Source organism: Olea europaea, chromosome 1 (assembly GCF_002742605.1).
Source record: "Olea europaea var. sylvestris chromosome 1, O_europaea_v1, whole genome shotgun sequence".
Lineage (NCBI taxonomy): Eukaryota > Viridiplantae > Streptophyta > Magnoliopsida > Lamiales > Oleaceae > Olea > Olea europaea.
Genome location: NC_036237.1, coordinates 25,411,710 through 25,431,138, shown reverse-complemented (window position 1 = coordinate 25,431,138; position 19,429 = coordinate 25,411,710). Strand labels below are relative to the sequence as shown.

The window sequence follows — 19,429 nt, the reverse complement described above, 5'->3', positions numbered from 1 at the left end:
AGCTAAAAGATCTTGTATCCACAAAATTTCACATGTGGTCTGTTTCATGGCTCTATATTCTGATTTTGCATTAGACCGGGGTACGACATTTTGCTTTTTGCTCCTCTAAGACACAAGGTTTCCACCAACAAAGACGCAATATCCTGTAGTGGACCGTTTATCAATTTTGGATCCAGTCCAATCAGCATATGCCAAACACTCAATGCAAGTGTGTCCATGATTGCTATACACTATGCCAAGACCAGGAGCTCTTTTCAAGTAACATAGTATCCATTCCAAGGCTTCCAAATGTTTTACTGTAGGTGTAGATTTAAATTGGCTGACAACACTGACCGTATGAGCAATATCTGGACGAGTCACCATGAGATAGTTTAATTTCCCAACTAATCTCCTGTGCTTTTCCGGATCATCAAAAATATCACCATTATCTTTTGTAAGATGTACATTGGGAACCATTGGCATGCTATTTGGCTTAGCTCCCATCTTTCTGATTTCTGCCAGCAAATCGAGTACATACTTTCTTTGAGATAAGAAGATCCTTTTTTTGCTTCTAGCTACTTCTACTCAAAGAAAGTATTTTAGCTGGTCCAAGTCTTTGGTGTGTGAAACTTGGTATGTAGAAATAGCTTAAGAGAAGAGATTCCTACACAATCATCTCCTATAATGATAATCTTATCAACATAACCAACAAGAAGAATAATACCAACCGCTGACTATCTGTAGAAGACTGGGTGATCACACTTGCTTCTTCAGCCCAAACTCTTGAACTACCTCACTAAACTTGCCAAACCAAGCATGGGGACTCTATTTTAGCCCATGCAGAGATTTCTTCAGATGGCAAACTTTCTCATACTTCCATTGAGCAACAAACCCAGATGGTTGCTCCATATACTTCTTCTTGGAGATCACCATGAAGGAACGCATTCTTGATGTCTAACTAGTGTAAGGGCAAATCTTGAGAAGCAGCGATGGATATAAATAGGCGAACAGAGGTAAGTTTGGCTACCGAATAGAAGGTATCTGAATAATCCACTCCATAAGTTTGAGTATTTCCTTTTGCAACAAGTCTGGCTTTAAGTCTTGCCACAAAACCATCCGAATTGACTTTAACAGCAAAGACCCATTTTTGCATCCCACAGCTTTCTTGCCTGTAAGTAAATCTACCAATTTCCAAGTGTAATTCTTATCTAAAGCATGTATCTCTTCACGCATCGCATTTTTCCATCCAGGATGACCCAATGCTTTTTTTCTGTCTTGGGCATACATACTGAGTATAAAGAAGCAATTAAAGAACTAGACGGAAGAGACAAATGATCATATGAAATAAAGTTGGCCATAGGATAAATAGATTTAGGAAGGGTGCAGTGACGTTTATCTTTGTGAAGACTAATTGGAAGGTCAATGTCATTTGGGGGATCAGATGATGAAATAGCCGGTGCAGGACATGTATCATTGGTCTCTTGTCTTCTAGAGTAAACGTGAATGATAGTTGGCTTTGCTGGAGTTAAGAGTCTCTCAATGAAAGCACCATCATACGCTTGGATGCGTGATTTGGTAGAGTAGCCACTTATCTTCCTCTCCTTGACTTGTAGACATGGAAGGAGAAGAGAAGAATGGTGTATTCTTCGAAAAGATCACATCAATAGAAACTAGGTATTTATGGAGATCAGGAGAGTAGCACCGATATCCTTTCTGAAGGCTAGAATATCCCAGAAAAGCACATTTCAAGGCTTTTGAATCAAATTTAGTAACAAATAGCATTACATCACAAACATAACAGGTGCTTCCAAATATTCGCGGTTCCACTGGGAACAATGACTTGTTTGAAAATAGAACACTATATGGAACATCACCCTTAAGTACTGTAAATGGCATGCGATTAATTAGAAAGCAAGCTGTAGAGATGGCATCAGCCCAAAATTGCTTAGGAACCTTTATTTTAAACAGAAGAACTCGAGTTGTTTCAAGTAAATGTCTATTCTTCCTCTCAGCAACTCCGTTTTGAAAAGGAGTATTAATACAGGAGGATTGGTGAAGAATCCCATGTCGAGTTATGTAAGTCTGAAATGACTCAGGCATGTATTTTTTAGCATTATCACTTCGCAGTATATGCACAGAAGTACTAAATTGGGTTTTAATTTGAGCATAAAAGGCACAAAAGTGAGAAAACACTTCAGATCAATTTTTCTTAAAATAAATCCATGTCATTCGAGAGAATCATTCACAAAAATAATAAAATATTTGAATCCAGTTTTAGACACAACATGGTCCCCAAACATCGGAATGAACCAACACAAAAGCGGACTTAGCTCGTTTATTAATTGTTGGACCTAACGAGCTACGGTGATGTCTTGCAAAGTGACATGACTCACAATCTAGTGAAAATACATCATGGAACTGAGGACATAGCTTCTTCAAAATAGGCAAAGACGGATGTCCCAACCGACAATGTGGTTCAACTGGAGTGATGACATGGAACAAGCAACAGATCGAGGCACCTATGCATCAAGAATATAAAGACCATCAAATACATGTCCTTTACCAATAATCTGCTTCGTCATAAAATCCTGGAAAAGACAATGATCAGGGAAGAATGAGATACAACAGTTAAGATCCTTGGTAAGTCTACTTACAGAAATTAACTTGAAAGCAAGTTTTCGTAGACTTAGAACAGATGACAGGATAATAGAGAGAATTAGTTTAATAGTTCCAAATCCCACAATGTTATAGGTTGACCCATCAGCTATGGTAACAGGAGAGGGAGCTTTTTGTGATTGAAAGCTAGAGAATGTATTATGATTACCTGTCATGTGGTCTGTGGCACCTGAATCAATCACCCAGTTGTTTGAAAAGGATATAAGACATGTTTTACCTAACTCAGCAAGGGTAGTAACTGGGGTGGATTCCTTCAGTGATTCTTGATACTGAGAGAATTTAGTAAACTCATCAGTTGATATCATAACCGTTTTCTCAAAAGATGAACTAGGAGCAACAACAACATTAGTAGTCTGAGTTTTCTGATTGCGAATAAGCAATTTCCTACAAAATCGCTTGGTATAGCCTGGCTCATGGCAGTAGTAGCACTCAACACTGCCTAAATCACTATTACGATTATCAGTAACCTTGTTTCTTCCTCCCCTGTTGTTGACCCTGCTTCCATAAGCATTCCCCCTCCTTTAGCAACAAGAACATCATTCCATTGAATATGTGAGGTATTTTCAGTACGCAGAACTCTACTGAAGACGTCTTGAAGAGAGGAAATCTCAGAGCTAGAGAGAATTTGAGATTTGGAAGTCTCAAATTCGGAAGGAAGACCAGTTAGGCAGCTCATAACAGCTATTTGCTTTTGAGTTTGTTGTATTTTGACATCAATGCTAAATGACAATAGCATATTAAGTTTTTCATACATTTTTTTGAAGTCCATGAAGTAAGCTGCGAGAAACTTGGCTTCCTTTTCAACACAATAAAAAGCCTTGCAAAGTTCATACATTCGCGACACGTTTACTTTGCCAGAGTACAAAAACTCAAGATAATCCATTAGTTCTTTTACAAATTCACAGTGATTAATTAAACCAATTACCTCACTGTCAATAGAATTTCTAATTTGTAAAAACAGTTGTGCATCTTCTCTCAACCAACTTTGTTTGGTATCATCTTTAGGTGGATCTTTAGTTAAGTGATTATCTTTGTCTTTGCTCCATAAATAGACTCTAACTGTCTTACTCTACTCTAAATAATTAGTGCCATTCAATTTGTGTTCGTTGATTTTGGACATTATTGGAACCATTTCACTCTCAAATTTCTTGGACTCAGTCATTTCTCAATAAAATTCCCAAAACAATAGGCAGAGGCGCTAATACAAATAATCCAAACCAAAAGAAATTTAGTCGCTCACAGCCTAAAAGAAACAGTCCAGCAATAAATTAAAGGAAACAACCCAGAATTAATCAGGCCCAACTAGCACATTTCAGCCCAATTAAAGAAGCAAAACACGGCTAGCCCAATAAGAATTCAGGCACGAAAACACTTCAGCCTAACTAAGGTAGTAAAACACGGCCACAGAGAAACAGTCCAAACAAAAATCAGTACCTCAAAGACACGAGCTGCAAATTCCACAAAGCTCGCGTCGATCGTTGGATTGAACAGAGACGCGAGCCGTCGTCGATAACAATTAGTACCTTCGTCACTAACACAAGTCGCCCTCGATCGTAGCACATGCAGATGGAGATGCCAATGATCCGACAGTCGATCTCCCACACCAATGCTACACACACTGAGGCGACACACACACCGGACTCAGTGACCAACGAAATTCACCCAAGAATCAGAAATCCCAAAGGTAGGCTTTGATACCATGTAATTCAACAGAGGTATTGGGAGAATATTTTCCGTATATTATTCATAAGAAACCGTGTGTATATATACTAATACAATCTGTCTAATTATGGTAATTAGCTAATTAGGTCCCTATAAATCCGTCAATTATACAACTAATATTATTCTGTAACAGACTAAGAAGTTTAATTTTTAAAATGAATAAACCATTTTTTAACAAATATATACCGACACTTAACGTAGTTTTATACTGTCACACTGACACTGAAAAACCTCGCAGAACTATGACATTATCAACACTCTATAATTGATGATTTGAAGAAGTTTGAATGAGGAAGTATCCCTCACATTTACAATGTAACAACAGTGTCTTTCATTCAAGTATCTGCTTTTCACAGCAGATGATATATAATATGATATACCTATAGAACTCAAGTTCAGCATCACAAAACTCAAGCATCATTAAGGAAACCTGCAAAAATATTAGTACACGGAAAATTGGTACAATTTTGCTAAAGTCGCATACGAAACAAGAAGTCCAATAAATCACACACATTAGGCCCTTGTTTGAGCCATATTAAGAATGCATTTTTGAATAGTGTATTAATGGAAAATGTGTAGTTGAAATGATATCAAATTACTGTTTAAAAATGTATTTTTTTGAAAAAATGTGGCTCAAACAGATCTTTTTAGCTGACTTTTTCAAGAGTCAAAGCTTGCATGTTTGGCTAAGCTTAAAAAGGAACAGGGATAATAACTGACCTTTTTCTTATTTTTACGTAAAAAAGTAACTTATTTGAAAGTAACTCACACCTTACTTGCAACATAGGCAACTTATTTCCAACTATGACAACTATAAAGGTTATTTATATTAAAAACTTATTTACCTATAAATAAATTTTTTAAGCTTAGCCAAACTTACTCCTCCATGCTGGAAAAGTCACATTCAGAGTGCATTTCTATATCTCTCACTTTAGGTAAACAAATGCATATTCAAGTGAAAGGAAATAATAGGGCTCAAAACTATTTTACCATATCATGCTGTTGATTCACCCTAGATATTTTAGTAAGACACCATCATTCCCTAGCACAAACCCTTGTTTGTCATTGATAAACCTGCAGCAGATATATTAACGAGTTGTGAGGTTCTAGACTAATCGAAATGCTGGAGAAAAGAAAATTGATATTAAAATTTTTATCAATGGCGCAAGACAGACGTTTAATAATAAATTTTCAGTAGAATGAATCATCTTCCAGAAAATTTTAATAATAAATTTTCAGTAGACAAATGTTTCAAACTAAAGTAAATATAGAATGAAGCAAAAAGTGAGTATATATTTGGAAATGATAATGACGATGATGATGCAGAAATGCTTAGGTGCCATTTATTCAAAATATTTTTGATAGAATTAAGTAAAGCAATTCATTATTGTGAAGAAAAAATTATCTCACTTTACAGAATACAGATTGGCAGCAATGTTATCAGCTGCTTTGTCACGAATCCATGTCTTCCCACTATTCTTGGTTTTTAGAAGAATTCCGCTGCCACCAGCAGCCCAAGCCTCCTCCTACAACATTATATCAGCAAGATAATGAGTCGCACAGCATTTAAAAATTTCTGACTATATAATGATCAAAAAACATAGCAGAAGCAATAATTTTTTTTAGAGAACAAATTAAGTGGCTCATATATAATCAACATTCAATCTGAAAGGTATTGATTTCTTCTGCCACAAAAGGGGGGTGATTGATGACATGAAGATATTGAACAGATAATATTAATTATTAGATTATAGGATTTAACTAATTAATTTGGAATTAAAATTTTTATTTATGCAATTTCTATAAATTAAGGATGTCAATTATCTATGGTATTTCCCATTTAGTACTCTCGTAAAGCCAATGTAAACATGAACTTTTTCCAAGGATTTTAGAAATATATAATCCGCAAAAAATTATAGAAGCAAAGTCAGATTTTTTCTTTTTGTGGTTTAATTTAGTTGAATTGAAATTTACTTCTTGTTCTTCCTGGTAGCTCTCATTCTCCATAAACTGGCAAATAATATTTATGTCCCCGCTTAATTTAGCCCTTCTTTTTATGTAATTATTCAATTTTTAGTTAAAATAAATGTAAGGACATGCAGCCAACATATTCAACATGCAAAGAAGTGGTGTAGCCACCACATGCTTCGATCTCTTATCTGTTTCACTCCTACTATTTTTCTTGAACATGGACATTAAAATAGTAGCACGATAAATTTTTGAAATGATCTATTCTTTATCAAACGAAGTTCGACTTAAACTGAAGCTACACTTTTGATTCTTGGAACACTTAAGGAGCACTCATGTTTGTCGTGGTACTCATTGCCACTGCCAAATCATATGGAGGTGTGACACATGTAACCTTATCTGCTTGCCAATTATCATTGAGAAATTCCCTTTCTACAAATAGATTAGTTTTAAACTTTATATTAAATTTTGAGATCTAACTTAAATAGTAGAAGAATTTTATGTACACGAGTCCCTTCTGTCTGACACCATCATTCCCTAGCACAAACCCTTGTTTGTCATTGATAAACCTGCAGCAGATATATTAACGAGTTGTGAGGTTCTAGACTAATCGAAATGCTGGAGAAAAGAAAATTGATATTAAAATTTTTATCAATGGCGCAAGACAGACGTTTAATAATAAATTTTCAGTAGAATGAATCATCTTCCAGAAAATTTTAATAATAAATTTTCAGTAGACAAATGTTTCAAACTAAAGTAAATATAGAATGAAGCAAAAAGTGAGTATATATTTGGAAATGATAATGACGATGATGATGCAGAAATGCTTAGGTGCCATTTATTCAAAATATTTTTGATAGAATTAAGTAAAGCAATTCATTATTGTGAAGAAAAAATTATCTCACTTTACAGAATACAGATTGGCAGCAATGTTATCAGCTGCTTTGTCACGAATCCATGTCTTCCCACTATTCTTGGTTTTTAGAAGAATTCCGCTGCCACCAGCAGCCCAAGCCTCCTCCTACAACATTATATCAGCAAGATAATGAGTCGCACAGCATTTAAAAATTTCTGACTATATAATGATCAAAAAACATAGCAGAAGCAATAATTTTTTTTAGAGAACAAATTAAGTGGCTCATATATAATCAACATTCAATCTGAAAGGTATTGATTTCTTCTGCCACAAAAGGGGGGTGATTGATGACATGAAGATATTGAACAGATAATATTAATTATTAGATTATAGGATTTAACTAATTAATTTGGAATTAAAATTTTTATTTATGCAATTTCTATAAATTAAGGATGTCAATTATCTATGGTATTAAGCCAATGTAAACATGAACTTTTTCCAAGGATTTTAGAAATATATAATCCGCAAAAAATTATAGAAGCAAAGTCAGATTTTTTCTTTTTGTGGTTTAATTTAGTTGAATTGAAATTTACTTCTTGTTCTTCCTGGTAGCTCTCATTCTCCATAAACTGGCAAATAATATTTATGTCCCCGCTTAATTTAGCCCTTCTTTTTATGTAATTATTCAATTTTTAGTTAAAATAAATGTAAGGACATGCAGCCAACATATTCAACATGCAAAGAAGTGGTGTAGCCACCACATGCTTCGATCTCTTATCTGTTTCACTCCTACTATTTTTCTTGAACATGGACATTAAAATAGTAGCACGATAAATTTTTGAAATGATCTATTCTTTATCAAACGAAGTTCGACTTAAACTGAAGCTACACTTTTGATTCTTGGAACACTTAAGGAGCACTCATGTTTGTCGTGGTACTCATTGCCACTGCCAAATCATATGGAGGTGTGACACATGTAACCTTATCTGCTTGCCAATTATCATTGAGAAATTCCCTTTCTACAAATAGATTAGTTTTAAACTTTATATTAAATTTTGAGATCTAACTTAAATAGTAGAAGAATTTTATGTACACGAGTCCCTTCTGTCTAGGAACCTTATTTAGAAATCTTCTAAGGTGTGAATAGCAATGGCCACCGTATGGCTTCCTTCACATCTTAAAATGTAATATTGATTCTTTTTTTCACCATCTTTTCCTCTATAAATTCAAAATATCATAATTGTTTAAAATCATATATACCTGAGAACGGTACCCAACATCAAGAATGCCAAAACCACGACTTTGCACCGGTATTTCTTCAAATTCTTCTGTTATCTGGAATTTGACAAAACAAAATTTGACACTTTATTCAGAGAAAGCAGAGTTATCAAGTAAATTACAAAATAAGAAGGAGAACGCTATCTTAGAAAGCACAATCACATCTGCAAAGAGAAGTATATTAACAGAGAGCATTATAAGTAACCTAAAAATTGAATTAGGGAGGCAGTACTTGAATTTTAAAAAACAAAAAAACAAAAAAAAAAACAAAAAACAAAAAACAAAAACAAAAACAAAAACAAAAACAAAAAAAAAATTGCAGGATACGCCTTTTCAAATAGTGACAATGTTAGAAAAGGAATAAACTAGAAAGTTCCAACTCCATTAATTCATTTTACTAGGAGGCAGTTAATTAATTTTACTCCTCAATAAACAAAATTAATATACACAAAACACCAACTGAATCCATAACAAACCTAATGTCGAAAAATTTACTCTATATCATTATTTGAAATGTTGAGTGCTCGTGCTCGATAAGTTTGAATTTATTAACTAGATGAGTGTAGAGAGGCGAAAAGGCAAATGTCGGACTTGTTATACTGAGTCTTTTTTCCTAAAAAATAAAAGTCTGTAATGAATGCAATGAAAATTTGGATGTTAATATGGACGAGTGGACAGTAAATTACCCAAAGGAAGACTTGGGTGATTGCTGCCGTACAACTAAAGATATTTTGCATTCACAAGAGTGATGTATTAGGACAAGTTAGAAAACGAAGAGGTCGACCAAACTTTAACATAATCTGATTTGAAGAATTTAACTGCATTGAATTTTCTGCTCATGTAGCAATGGTTTAAACAGAATAGCAAAAAGCGGATCATATAACCAACTCTAAATTTACTGAGAATAAGACATAAAGCATGTTTGGGAAGTATTTATAAACAATTTAAATTATAAATAGATAGAAATGAGTGATGGATAAATGGGTAGTACTTGTGGGTCCCTACAAATGTGTGGATAAAAAGTAGCTTGAGTGTTTATAAACAATATATAAACATGAGCCAAACATAGGCTAAATTTGTTGTTATACAGGGTGACTTTTCTGAGTTTTCTGGGGGTAGATATGAATCTGAATTAAGTTTGCAAGCTTAGAAATGTGGATAGCTTCCTGGTAATCACAATCAAATTCATAGGCTTGCAACACATCTCTGGAATGCACCTCATAACCATCATACACAAAGTTCTGTGTATTCATACTCAGCACTTGATATGGCATCCAATTCATCCTCAATTGGTGTCCTAACTCCACTTGTTGCTTTATGTTTTCTTTTATTACCTCGTTCATTTTAATAGGGCTATACATCCATCTTAACATCCCAATTTCTTCCACATCCATACTCCATCAGTCTGTTCTTTAACAACCTAACACTCAGTACTATAAAGCATAGAATGTCAGCTTACTGTTATGTATTATCGTCCTATCCCATAGAAAGTTTGTACCCTTCTTCCATCTCATCCAACCCTCTTTAATCCTATGCATTACGTCATTTTCAAGTCATCCTTCATTACAAATAAAAAAGCCTAAATACCTAAAGCAATCACTCTTTAGGATAACTTAAGATCTATAGTGGCCGAGGAACAGTATCATAGATAATCTTCTGTAAGCCCATCCATGACTGAAGCGAAAAACATAGACTAAGATAGAACCATAATGCAAGCCTACATTAGTAGGAAATTCAATGGTATCAACACTAGTCAGACTCATTATTACCTCATCCTGCATATCCTTAATAACACTGATATCTAACAGAAATTCCTCTAATTCTAGAACAAGCCATATACTTCCGTGGGCAACATATCATAAGCTTTAAATAAATCAATAAAAGACCATATGCAAAGATTGTTTGTTCTCTCTAGAATTTTTCACCAAACTCTCAAGCAAATAAATGATTTTCACAGTAGATAATCTTGACCCAAACCTGCCTGGTTCTGTGAGAGCTTTGAATTACACATCGACTTATACTCAAATTTCTCTCTCCCATAATATTCTTAGAAATAGGTGGGTATTTTACCATTGACTAAATTAATCAATGTGATGTTAACGAGTGTTAATGAGATTGAATGAGATTACGGGGATCGAATAAGATGATGGAGATCGTCGAAGATTATGATTATATTATCATAATTATTATACCATATATAGATATATTGTTTTTACCATATTTAACTATGATTCTGGTTATATATAATGAGAGAACATCTACATTGAGAGGCATCGAGTCTTATTGAGTATTAATCAGTATGTTTAACATGGTATCAGAGCACATTAAGTTTTAACAAGCAATTCAATCTAATAAAGAGTAAAAAAATGAGCACATTAAAATCTCACATCGATTAAAGAAGAAAAATATAGACTAATTTATAAGAGTTTGAACTACTCCATTTAATAAGGTTAACCTTTTAAAATAAAACTCTAGATCTTGACATGATCTCAGAGCATTGTCATCCCCGTCGGTTCATTATTGCAAATTGATACTTTTACCGACATCAATTTGAGGGGGAAGTTAATGAGATTGAAAGAGATTACGGGGATCGAATAAAATTATGGATATCCTCAAAGATTACGATTATTTTATCATTATAATTATACCATAAATACATAGATTGCTTTTACCATATATAACTATGATTTTGGTTCTATATAATGAGAGAACCTCAACATTGAGGGGCATCGAATCTTATTGAGTATGTTTGACAAAGAGTAAAAGGGGCCACATAAATAGCCAAAAAAGAAAAAAATGTTATGGTGCCTATCTATAAAAATAGAGTAGATTTCAAGATTGTAAAAATTTTACCTTCATTATTCAGAAAAAAATTTCATGAACGCCCAATGTTAAACTTTCATAATACAAAAACAAATGACCAACATTGTTCAGTACTATGATTGAGATAAAATTAACAAAGAAAATATAAAGCTTACTCACCCCAGTGCCCTTGCTGAGATAAAGCCCTCCACCACGTACAAGAAGCCAGAGACCACCATCAGCTCGCCAGCCCATGTTCTGGATTCGTCTTGCAACAGCCCTGTTATGTGGCTGCCAGTATGCCTAAGATATGCATAACCATGAGCAACATTTTAAGCTAGAATGTGGTGACATTTTTTATATATATAAAAAAATTCCTAAACAAAGAGACAATGGAAAAATGAACAGAAACAAGATACTTCTGGGTCTTGTTACCGAATCTGGCAAAAATTGAAATATTGCTCTAGTGAAGGAGAAGATAAAAGTAAATACTCCTTAGAATAATAGGATAGTTCAGTTATAGAATCTCACCTGCCCTGGTTCCCATGTCAAATAGAAGTTACCACGGCTTGAAACAGCAACATAATTTCCTTCAGGTGAGCGATTCACAGTATTAAAAGTTCCTGTGTAATAGCTCGCGCCACTAATACCACTAGAAACTGTTCTGCAACAACATTAGGTTATGCAGAAGTTATTATTGAATTTCGGTGATGATATAAGTTGATAAAAAACTTCATAATCTGTTAGCTCTTTCTTGCTTGTAAACTCGTTAACTCTTTCCTCTCAGGTCATCCCAAAGAGAGAAAAAGGAAAATGACAAGATTACAGAAATAAAGCTAGAAATGGGATCCAGATACTAATCATGAGAGGACATAATGATGCCATGAGAACAGTATTTTAGAGAAGATATCTAGAAAATGCAAAATAATTCATGAGGCCCAAACTTAAGACGTTATGTATATATTAAACAGCGATACATGCATAGCAGAATGAAATACTATAGAGCTTATAATGGTTCCTCAATTGTATATATGTCCAGGCTAGACCATCTACTAGGCGTATCACCTTGGAAGAAATTTACCTGTTTAAAGTAGCTGAAACGGTTTCCTGCACAGCAGCTTTCCAGTTGTATCCATTGTTTGATGTAATATATATTGCTCCTTCATCAGTTACCATTTCTGCACTCTTTTCTCCCGTGGCCTTTATATACACCTGTAATGTTCAAAAACAATAATAGATAATAGCCTACGCTCGGATTTTTAAAAGAACCAATGGAAATGCAATTGTTTGAAGTCCCTGTGTAAATTCTTGCTGAATACAATTTGTTGTAGAGGTAGCAGGAAAATTTTATTTTCAGTCCTAAATGTGGGACAGGATAAACAAAATAAGTTTATTTCAAAAATAAAATGCTCACAGAAGCAGTGCGAATACAAAAAATTTTAAAAAGAGAACAAATTGTACAAAAAATAAGATTTTGAACGACCAAATCTATATTCACTTTCTTTTTTAAGTTTATAAGATTTCAAATCCATCATTATGACAAGGACTCTTCAATCTGTGGCAACTTGCATGTCATCGTAAGATCTTTGGACTTGCATTTTCCAAGCATTGCATCAATACTTCCAACACGACATTGTTTTCCAGGACGCATAACATCTCCATAAACAGCCATTTCAATAATGTCAAGTTCATCATCACTGAACTTCAAGTCACAAGAGTAACCTTTCAGTTGAGTCATGTCAATTCCATTGTTGTCTGACTTCAACCTATTTGCCCTGGTTTGCAGAATTTGACAATTCTCCACCACAGATTCACCTCCTTTTGAAAATGGGATGATGTGGTCATACTCATAGCAAAGGCAGCCATTGCAGGAGTGGAGACGTTTGCAGACTAGGTTGCCGGCAGCATCTATCCTCCATCTATCAGGGTGTCGACTAGGGATTCTTTCAGCCTTGTCCCAGCACATATTCTTTGCCTTGGAGTCAAAGAATCTAGGTCTCTCCTCTTTGTATCTCTTTGTACTACCACCACCATGGAAAAGCTGAGTTGACCAAAATTAAAAATCACCTCTAACTCGCTCTTACTCTTTTTTTGGACTAGTATATAAACTTAAGTGAGGAACATACTGATCAACTATAGTCCTCCTACTTTTATTAATGGATCAGCTCATGTGGTCGCATACTTAAAATTTGCAGATTTAAAATTCTTCTGAGCACATGCTCTCACTCAATACAAAAGTAAGAAATTTAGACATATGACATATACCATGATATTGGTCTAGTTTCATGTTCCACAGGCTCCAAATTTAGTTTTAAATGTTCTGTAAAGTATGTCATCTCATTTAACTTCCTAAAGAAGCAAAAATTTTAAGCACGGCCGTCCCAAAAAAGGAAAAATTTGGTAGCAAAAACTTAGAAAATTTTCTTTTGTTCATAACAAAATCTATAGATGTCTATCAGAAACGAAGCCGGGTCCTGTACCCTACTTCCTATATATATGTGTATCTTATATTGCATTGTGTCCTCCTTGTCAAGCTGTTTTTGTAGTCGTCCTTGATACCAATGATCAGATGGTTGCACAGCGTAAATGGAAAGAAGCTATGATATATGAGATAAAAACCTAGGGAAAAGCTAATTTGCACAAAATGCCACTACCGGGTCCACTGCAATATTCGTCCATGTCTTTCCAATCTTGGCACTCTTGCATTCAATTACACTTTTCGCTTCGAAAAACTTCCTTTCCATCCCCATCTGTCAGAAAATGCAGTTAGGTGGGTGCGTGGTGGAGGAGAACTGTGGGGGTGGCAACGGTGGAGTAGTTGTGGTTATGGAGTGTGGAGGGAGGGGGCTTTGGCTGAGGGTTGGGTTGAGGGTACTGAGGATATGAAGAAGCTGAAGGATTAAGATTCTTATACGGTTTTAATTAAAATTAAATGGTAGGGATTAAGTGGACTCACAAAATTGTCCTTCTAAATTATGTTATGTTTCAGTCAGGTACCCACTTAATGGCATTTTCTAACAGGTGTGTTAAGGAAAGGGTGTTTTCTGCAGTGAAAGGTGGAATTGAGGGCAAGAATGTCAAGATTGGAACTATAAGGACAAATATCACAGAGCACCCAAATGATAGGGAGTTTTGTGCAAATTAGCCCCTAGGTAAATGATGAACTGAAGAACACTATCTCATCAACATAAACAATGAGAATGTGGCATTTCATGTCAAATGCGTATCAAGAGAAATCTATTCTTGAGAGTTATTTAGACACGTGTAGAGAAACTAGATGATATGTTCACAGAGGACTTTAAAATCAAATCCTTCTATTCCATTTTCCGAGGCTGGTAATACTAGATATCCATTTAATAATTTTTTGAGGGAAAGGAACTGTGGCATTAGTGTTATGTTCTTAATATGGAAGAGAGAAAGGTTAAGTAACACTCTCATTCACTAGTATATGAAATAAACGTGCAAAGTTTCTTATGCTGAAACATTCCAAACCAAGATAATTACAGAAGATTGTATTTTGCAACATTAAAGTTCATACGTGAAGCTCAAATGACTCGTAAAAATATTAATTCATAGCTAAAACCATAACGACCTCTTGGATTATTTCTTTAGAGTTGCATCATTTCCTCATAGTAACTTATTTACGGCTACTTCCATAGTAATATATAACTCGCGTGACTTTAACTTCATCCATTCAACATGCTTTTACAAGCAACGTGTTCAAGAAAACGACAAAACTTCACATGTGCTAATCTAAGAGCTGTCCAATTCCCATAGTTAAAGTTCACAAAAGAGTTTTTACAACCACCATCATCTTCAAATGGTTATTATAGGAACCGTTAAGCGAAATCTGATACCAAATAATGCAATTGCTGCAAAAGGCAAAAGCTTCAAATGCTACGTTCCCCATATTTAGAAGCATATATTGGAGAACCAATAATTCATTCGCCAAATCAGGATAAACGCGAAGACGACGTCAAAAATTATTATTACTATTGATGACTACAATTGACATGATGAAACGAATCCTTATGAAAATAAGTAGTTGTACTAGCGTTTGAAGATTAATGCTGTGGGAAGCTATCCAAAGTTCCAGGCCGTTGAGAAAATATCAGATGATAAAGATGGTGTTGCATCTGGTGATTGAAAAGCTATGTTGTAAACTTAACATTGGTAAGGAGATTTGAAGCCCAAGCTAAAATTTAGGGATGTCATTAATATTTAAGTTCAACACATAAAAGAGATAACGACAATTAATTTAAAATATTTAAAATTCTGGCCTGCAGCATGTCATTATAACGAAGGCTCCAGCATGGTCTGTAGTATTATTACACAATTGATGAACCAAATATAGTAGATACTGAATGAAAATTTAACACAATAAATGGACAAGATAGACTTAGGAAGATTGTGCTTACCATGTCACCAGGAAGTTGAGAACTTAGCGGTATGCGTTGCCATGTTTCTCCAGCATCAGAAGTGTACAACAAAATAGCTGGTTTTCCAATAATCCAACCCTCCTTGCCTTTGAAGCTGATGGAGTTAAATCTGTAATTGAAATCTTCTTCTTCTGCAGAGGGTATTGAACGTGGTACCCATGTATTTCCTCCATCTTTTGTCTCCAAAATAGTTTGTCTAGTCCCCAATAAAAAACCTGCAAAGCCAACCAAGCTTGAGTTATGTCTCCTTTAATAACTTACTAGGGGAAACAACCAAGGCTAGATTGGTTGCAAGTGTCTATCCAGAAATTAAACGAAGCTATTTTTCGATGGTACGTTCTCTTAATTGGACCGGATTCGGGAATAGAAGTCTGCAATGTGTTTGTTTGTTGTCTCCTAAGTCGTGAAAAAGTTCCATATTTCTGCCCAATAAAATTGATGTTTTGATCTACAGAATATCCAACACCAATGTTCATAAAATTGTTCGCCACAAATTTTTGAAGGCTTGATTTAGGTGGTGTTTGATAAGCATTTTTATGTAAAAATGCATTTTAGAATAGTAAATTGATGTGAAATGTGTGGTTGAGAAATAAAGAAAAGTTTTTGATTTACGTGTAATATTATTTTAATAAAAAATTTGTGGTTGAAAAGAAGAGAGAGAAAAATGCATCTTGAAAAAAATGGCTACCAAACGAGGCCTTAATCTCTTTCCACCTACATAGTTGATCTTCTTGACCACACACTTAATTAAAACCTACAATTTGTAGGGTTTCTTAGAACAAATGACTATGAATTGGCTACTTATAAATCACTGCCAGTAGTTGGAGCATGATTCGTCACTAAGAAGGTCAATTGTAATCAACCCTTTTATTACATTGGTCACTCCCATGTGCGATAACTAGTTGGTGCTAGAACCTTTCAAACAGGGAATTAGAAACAAAGCTGGATCAACAAATAGATCAGGCTTGCCGAACAGCTATTTTTGAGGAACCCCACAAAGAATACTCAGCAAAGATGACAATGATAGGCCAAAGAAACTCTTGGTTCAGTTTCAAAATTTAGTAGACAACCTTCTGTGAAGTGGCACAAACATGTAGCATTTTTGGTTTTAAAACCCGAAAATGAATAGCATTGGTTAACAGATAATTTATTTGAATGCCTCCGTTAAGAATAGTTTATCAAATTCGTTCTCTACATAAACCACTTATTTAGGAGACAAAAAGTAAAAACTGTTGATGGCTCTTTTTCTCCCACTGCTGGTAAAGTGATGGTCCAAATAATTCAATCCCTAGTTTTGAATCAGTTCTTCATGTTCCAAATTCAACCTATAATCTTTTATCCACAGGCAAACTCACCCAAGATTCAAGACTTCATGATGCAAAAGATAATTACAAATTAGATGGGCCATTCTACTGGGATAAAAACTTGGAGAGTAATAATTGAGAGTCGAGACACTGAAGGCTTGCTTTCTATTACTACTATAACAAAATCAAATTCAGCATTGGCATAGATAGACACTGAGGTCATTCCCCCTTTCAGTTCTAAAAAGAATCTTCCATTATCTGGTTCAAAGACTTCATTAGTTTTCTCCTTTTCTTATCCTTTACACACACTAGAATCCGGCAACCTTAAAAAATGCATTTGTTGTCAATGTACCCAAGATAGAATTAGGGTCTATGGCCGAGCAGAACTTGGCTTTTCTTGATGCCATGTCAGCTCTCATGGTTAGTAATCAATTATGATCTATGCATCTGTAATTCCTACAATTAACTTGTCTTGTGACAAAAACTAATACTAGTATACACTTAGGAACCAATTCCACAAAGAGCCCAAGAGTTCCCCCAAACTTGTGTTCTACTAAACTAAATAAGCAAAATGAGTGTGCAACTTAAACAGCCCTTTTACAGATAAGAAAGATACCGTGTTTTGGATCATCTGGGACAAAGGCAATGTCAAGAAGGACGACACCAGGGTCAATTGGCAGGAAAACTCTTTCCCATTCAGACAGTGGTTCTTCGGCAGCTAATGCACTTCCATATTTTCCTCCTCCGACAAAAGGCGAGACAGAAATGGCGATTGCTGACTCGGATATCAACTGCCTACGGGTAATTAAAGAAGATTGGTCTTGAGAGGAGGAGGAGGAGAAGGAGGCTTTGGGGAGCAGGCGATGAGGAGGACGAAACTGTGTACGGTAATAGTGAGATGTGAATAGAGAGTGGAGAGCTGAAGAGTAATAATGAAGAGCTGCCATTGCTAAGCTTTTGCTCTCTCTGTCTTATCCGAATTGCGGTTGATGTTACTCTATTCTCAACGGGTTTAGATGAAGGGGTGAAGCGTGTCAAAATCCACTCCAGTATCCTACTGGTTATCATTCTTCATTATCAAACAAGTTTCTATTCAAATATTTGATAAATTTGCATAGTTGGTTTTCAACTTATTGCTCAACTACCAAGTTGGTCTTTTAACTTTTAAAACAACAGAAATATCATGTGAAACAAAAGGGTAAAAACTCGTCTGATTCCGATTTTCGAAATGAATACAAACCTTGAAAGTGTGACTTAATTATAATTTAGACATCTGAAATTTGAACTTTGAAGCTCACATCGCATAAAGGTGACAACGTGTGTACATCATAGCACGAGTATAGCAAGTTAATATTTATTTTTTTGGGTAAAGTTTTGCAGGCAGTCTACAATAATCAATTTTTTTTTTCACATTTTTGTTAAATTACCACATTTGCTTTATTTTAGTTTCAAATTCAATCAAGTGATTTGATAAATTAGTGGAATTTGTAATTTTGTAATCAAATATGACCACAATCGGAAAAACTTCCTATTGTACTAAGAAAAAATTGAAATATTATATATTTTACTGTCCTATTTAATCTCATTTGATATAAAATAAGGTACCAAACGCTCTCTATATTGTCAAGAATAGTGCATAGCCTTTTTTAAGATTCACCGATTATAATAATAATAATAATAATAATAATAATAATAAAATACTCTCATCAAAATACGACAACAGGATGCAGTTCTCTAATTCCCCATCCCATCCGAGACTTTTGAGAATCAGACCAAGAAACAAAAAAATAGAGTAGTTACAAAGACTTCCTCTATGATTTATGATAATAACATAGACATTTCCTTACTTTTCATAAATTAAAAAAAAAGATAATTATATTCACATCAAGTTTGTTAATAGTACCACAAGTCAATTATAATGAAGGTCCCAAATTTTTGCTTATTTGGCACTAATGTTCCCAACTTTTTATTATTTTTAACATTTAATTAATTAGCACATCTTTTATTTAATTATGATTTCTATCCAATTATTTTGTTAGCATGAAAAAAATATTTTGTCGAACTTCTTATATTTGTATTTAAGCTTGCTCATGTAATGATACAGGAAAAATGAATATTTTATTTGTCCTAATAATTTTTTTTACCATCATAAGTGATGAGATGTGCTAATTAATAAATTTTGGAGATAAATATATCACGAAAAAAGTTGAAAATATAAGTACAAAAATAAAACCTTCATTGCAATTAAAATATGATGTAGTAACAAAAAATAATTATAAACTCCTATCATAAATTTCTCATTTTGCCTTTACCTCCTTATGTTCTATATATGATTATATTTGTTTTATTAATTTTTTTCTCTTAACTTAAATTTGGAAAAATTGCAGCAATGGTCTCTAACCTTT

The 19,429-nt window shown here is 34.4% G+C and overlaps 1 protein-coding gene across 5 annotated transcripts; it reads right to left on the bottom strand.

Moving 5' to 3' along the window:
• Window positions 1-2,180: 2,180 nt before the first annotated feature.
• LOC111398480 (photosystem II stability/assembly factor HCF136, chloroplastic) lies at window positions 2,181-18,096 on the bottom strand. Of its 5 annotated transcripts, XR_002703353.1 has the most exons (10): window positions 17,641-18,091; window positions 15,700-15,935; window positions 12,363-12,493; window positions 11,813-11,945; window positions 11,462-11,584; window positions 8,462-8,536; window positions 7,251-7,366; window positions 5,368-5,451; window positions 4,090-4,273; window positions 2,181-2,567 (listed from the first exon to the last, which is right to left on the bottom strand). XR_002703353.1 is itself a non-coding variant. In XM_023025405.1 (9 exons), exons 1-8 carry the CDS (start codon window positions 17,969-17,971, stop codon window positions 5,385-5,387), a joined length of 1,212 nt encoding a protein of 403 aa, XP_022881173.1. In that variant the 5' UTR covers window positions 17,972-18,091; the 3' UTR covers window positions 2,181-2,567; window positions 5,368-5,384. The 5 variants fall into 5 exon arrangements, 4 of the variants coding, with proteins under 4 accessions (XP_022881173.1, XP_022881183.1, XP_022881166.1 ...); XM_023025405.1 differs by lacking the exon at window positions 4,090-4,273; XM_023025415.1 differs by lacking the exon at window positions 4,090-4,273 and having other exon boundaries at window positions 2,181-2,498.
• Window positions 18,097-19,429: the final 1,333 nt, after the last annotated feature.

What these genes read in the sequence shown, in the direction of transcription:
- LOC111398480 (XM_023025405.1), bottom strand. Translation starts at nt 17,971, where the DNA reads ATGGCAGCTCTTCATTATTACTCTTCAGCTCTCCACTCTCTATTCACA. An exon ending in CCCAGATGATCCAAAACACG is followed by an intron (nt 15,936 to 17,640) that starts GTATCTTTCTTA and finishes TTGGCTTTGCAG; the next exon opens with GTTTTTTATTGGGGACTAGA. An exon ending in ATCTCAGCAAGGGCACTGGG is followed by an intron (nt 8,537 to 11,461) that starts GTGAGTAAGCTT and finishes GTCAAATTCCAG; the next exon opens with ATAACAGAAGAATTTGAAGA.